Source organism: Dromaius novaehollandiae, chromosome 3 (genome assembly GCF_036370855.1).
Source record: "Dromaius novaehollandiae isolate bDroNov1 chromosome 3, bDroNov1.hap1, whole genome shotgun sequence".
NCBI classification, from domain to species: Eukaryota; Metazoa; Chordata; class Aves; order Casuariiformes; family Dromaiidae; genus Dromaius; species Dromaius novaehollandiae.
The window spans coordinates 3,509,334-3,512,157 of NC_088100.1; the positions used below are offsets into that span (position 1 = coordinate 3,509,334).

Here is a 2,824-nt window from a genome sequence, read left to right on the forward strand (position 1 = left end):
CAGCCAAGTGAGGGCAGCTGGAACATCTGATGCTGATTTTACAGCAAAAGCTACATATCTATCACATAATTACCGCCAAGTGGTGCGCTGCTGAGCTCACTGGCTACCTCCTCCACCAGTGTTGTGGAGAAGCACTGTGTGGTCATCGTGCTCAGGAATGAGGCCTCCCAAATTCCTTGGAAGCCAAAGCTGGAATGATGTTTTGGCAGGAAAATCACATCCAGGTTTCATCTGGAAGAAAAATTCACAGGAGCTCAGGCAAAAATGAATCACTCCCAGCCTGTGTGGTTCTCCTCACTGCAGCTCCTCAGGAGTCTGTCTTTGCAAGTTGCCACCCTTCGGTTCATGAGCTCCCCAGGCACTTCACTGGCTGTAAGTGAAGGGCAGAGGGATCTCCTGCACCTCTCTGCCCGCTGAGCTGTCTACAGTTGGCAATCTACCAGTCAAAAATGCCAGCTGCCAGGAACAGGAAGCGGGGAAGCCGATAACCAGTGAATGAGAAACGAGTCGACATTGTTTGGAACGGCAGCACTGGGTCAGAACGACACAGAGCAGAATTTCTGAGCAGCGAATGTTACACTGGAGACCGGACTATAACTGATTTCTGCCTGCACCCTCCCTCTTCCAGGATGCTATCCAGCATGCCAACAGCATACAGAGGCTTCTGCAAAATCTCACGCTCAGCCTTGCTGTTTTCCAGCAGAACCAAAGCAATGAGAATCCTTTGGTTCATTTTAATCTTCATCTCCCTAACTACTCACGGTAAGACCAGGAAGGCCAAGGGCGGCAAACAGAGGCAGCTGGGAACAGGAATAAGCTTTCATAACTAAGCAATCAAATCAAAGTATTATAGGTGCTGGGGGGGAGAGGTGTCCTTAGGTTTCTGGATGAAAAAATGGGTCAGGCACTTTGGCAAAATGTGCAATTACATCTCTAGGGGTGATGCAGGAATGAGGAGGGAAATAGCTGTGAAAAGGGGACCTCTGCCTTTCTAGGAGCAGAGTATTTGGGCAAACCTTAGAGGATATGTCTTTTACCTCTGCTCTGGTGCTCATTTTTGGAGGCTCTGGGAAAGTGTTTCTTCCTTTTCTCAGACTGCAGTTGTTTCCTTGGTAGGGTGAGGACAACTGTTCTAACCTCCAGTATAGGATCTTTCACAATATCCTGAAAAAATGATTGCATGACAAAATGCTGAGTGAGGTTGACCCTGAACCTTGGGAGTTTTTTGACAAACAGAGGTATCTGAAGCTGTCCTTTGAGACAGGGATCCTGGGTGTGCTCTTTGAGATCTGCAGCTGTGCATGCCCAGGCTCCATGCATGCTCTCAGTCTTGCCTTGGCTGACCAGACACACTGTGTCAGAGAAAACTCCATGCATTTTACCAACTTGCTGCTTCTTTGTACAGGAAATGCTCACGGACCAGATAGCTGTAACCACGAAGGGGGCTTGTGCCGAGTAGGAAACTGCATTCCTGGTGAATACCTGGTTAGTTACTGCTTTGAACCGATCATTCTGTGTTGTAAAAGTTTGTCACTGACTACTATAAAAAGCTGAAGATTTCCAGAGAAGCAAACTGCAGCACATGGAGAGCTGCAGGCTCTGCTAACAAGGAACAGGCTGCAGCTGAGTTTTATCTCTTGGGAAGGAATGTTTTGTCTTTCTGTGACTGTTGCTCCCCTGGGACAACTTTTCTCCAATCATCAGAGGCTGTGGATCAACTAGTGGACTTCTGAACATGTTGTTTCTTGCTTTTACTGTGACTTTCTAGAAGATGCTGCAACAGGAAGAAATTGGGGCCTTCTATTTGCTAATGTATCACCCCTTTTGACATCTGGCAGTTATCTGTTATGCTCAGATGAGAAATTGCCTTTCTCCTTACCTGAAAGCAATAAACCTGAAGCCCAACAGAACAACAAGTGCCCTTCTGTGACTCCTGCTTACTCTCAGCAAAACCGCTGGTGGTGGGATGCACTGTCTCCCATTAACCAGAAGTGAACACAGCAATCCATTTCTCAGCAGAGCAAGTTGGCTCTGTCTCTTTCTTTCCCTTCCCAGGGAAAACAGTTACAATGGAGCAGCCCTCTTTGCCACCACTTTTGGTCCAAAAGCTATCTGTTTTGACATAAGCCAAGTGTGGCCCATGTGTCTCAGGCAGGTCCCAAGCACATATCCAGCCTTCCCAGCCTGTGGCAGGTCCTTTTAGACACTGGAAAGGCTGGCTGAAGGGTTAAGACATGGAGAGGGAGCAGGAATTCCCCACACACATACCTTTGCGCTTATCCCCACACACCCTACCCATGGGCAGGGTTTATAGCAGTGGCAAATGTGCTGTCAATCAGCCATACCTCCCCCAGCTAGGTCAGGCGGTGCAAAGCCCGGTAGGGCAGTCCCCAGTTCATTCTTCTTCCACAGTACAGCAAAAAGGAAGAGCCCAGGGTCATCTATTTTAAGCTGGAGGAGGGATCTGAAGGCTGTGCAAAATATTCCCCTTGACAGACCACTCTCTTCATCCATGGGCCACATTTTTGGTATTTCTCCTTTTTCTGTAATCACCAGGTAATAAACACGATGCAATTAGCCTGTTTGCACCTAGTAGCTTTCTGCCTATGAAATGTCTCAGCCTAAACCCATTTGGTCTCCAGATGCGCTCTCAGCCCTTCCCTGTTTCTTTCTCCTCCTTTAATCTTTTGGCCGGAAGAATTCTGATGCCCCTCTACACCACTTGCCAGTTTGCTCGTGGTGTCCCTATCCCAGTAAAATGCCTCTCTCCAGGGCAATCACATCTGTATAAGCAAGAAAACAATGATCTAATGACAGAGTTATA

The 2,824-nt window shown here is 47.8% G+C and overlaps 1 protein-coding gene across 1 annotated transcript; it reads left to right on the forward strand.

Moving 5' to 3' along the window:
* Nucleotides 1-264: 264 nt before the first annotated feature.
* Nucleotides 265-1,905, forward strand: LOC135327997 (gallinacin-12-like). Its single transcript, XM_064510194.1, has 2 exons — nt 265-762; nt 1,406-1,905. Exons 1-2 carry the CDS (start codon nt 630-632, stop codon nt 1,552-1,554), a joined length of 282 nt encoding a protein of 93 aa, XP_064366264.1. The 5' UTR covers nt 265-629; the 3' UTR covers nt 1,555-1,905.
* The last annotated feature ends 919 nt before the right edge of the window (nt 1,906-2,824 follow it).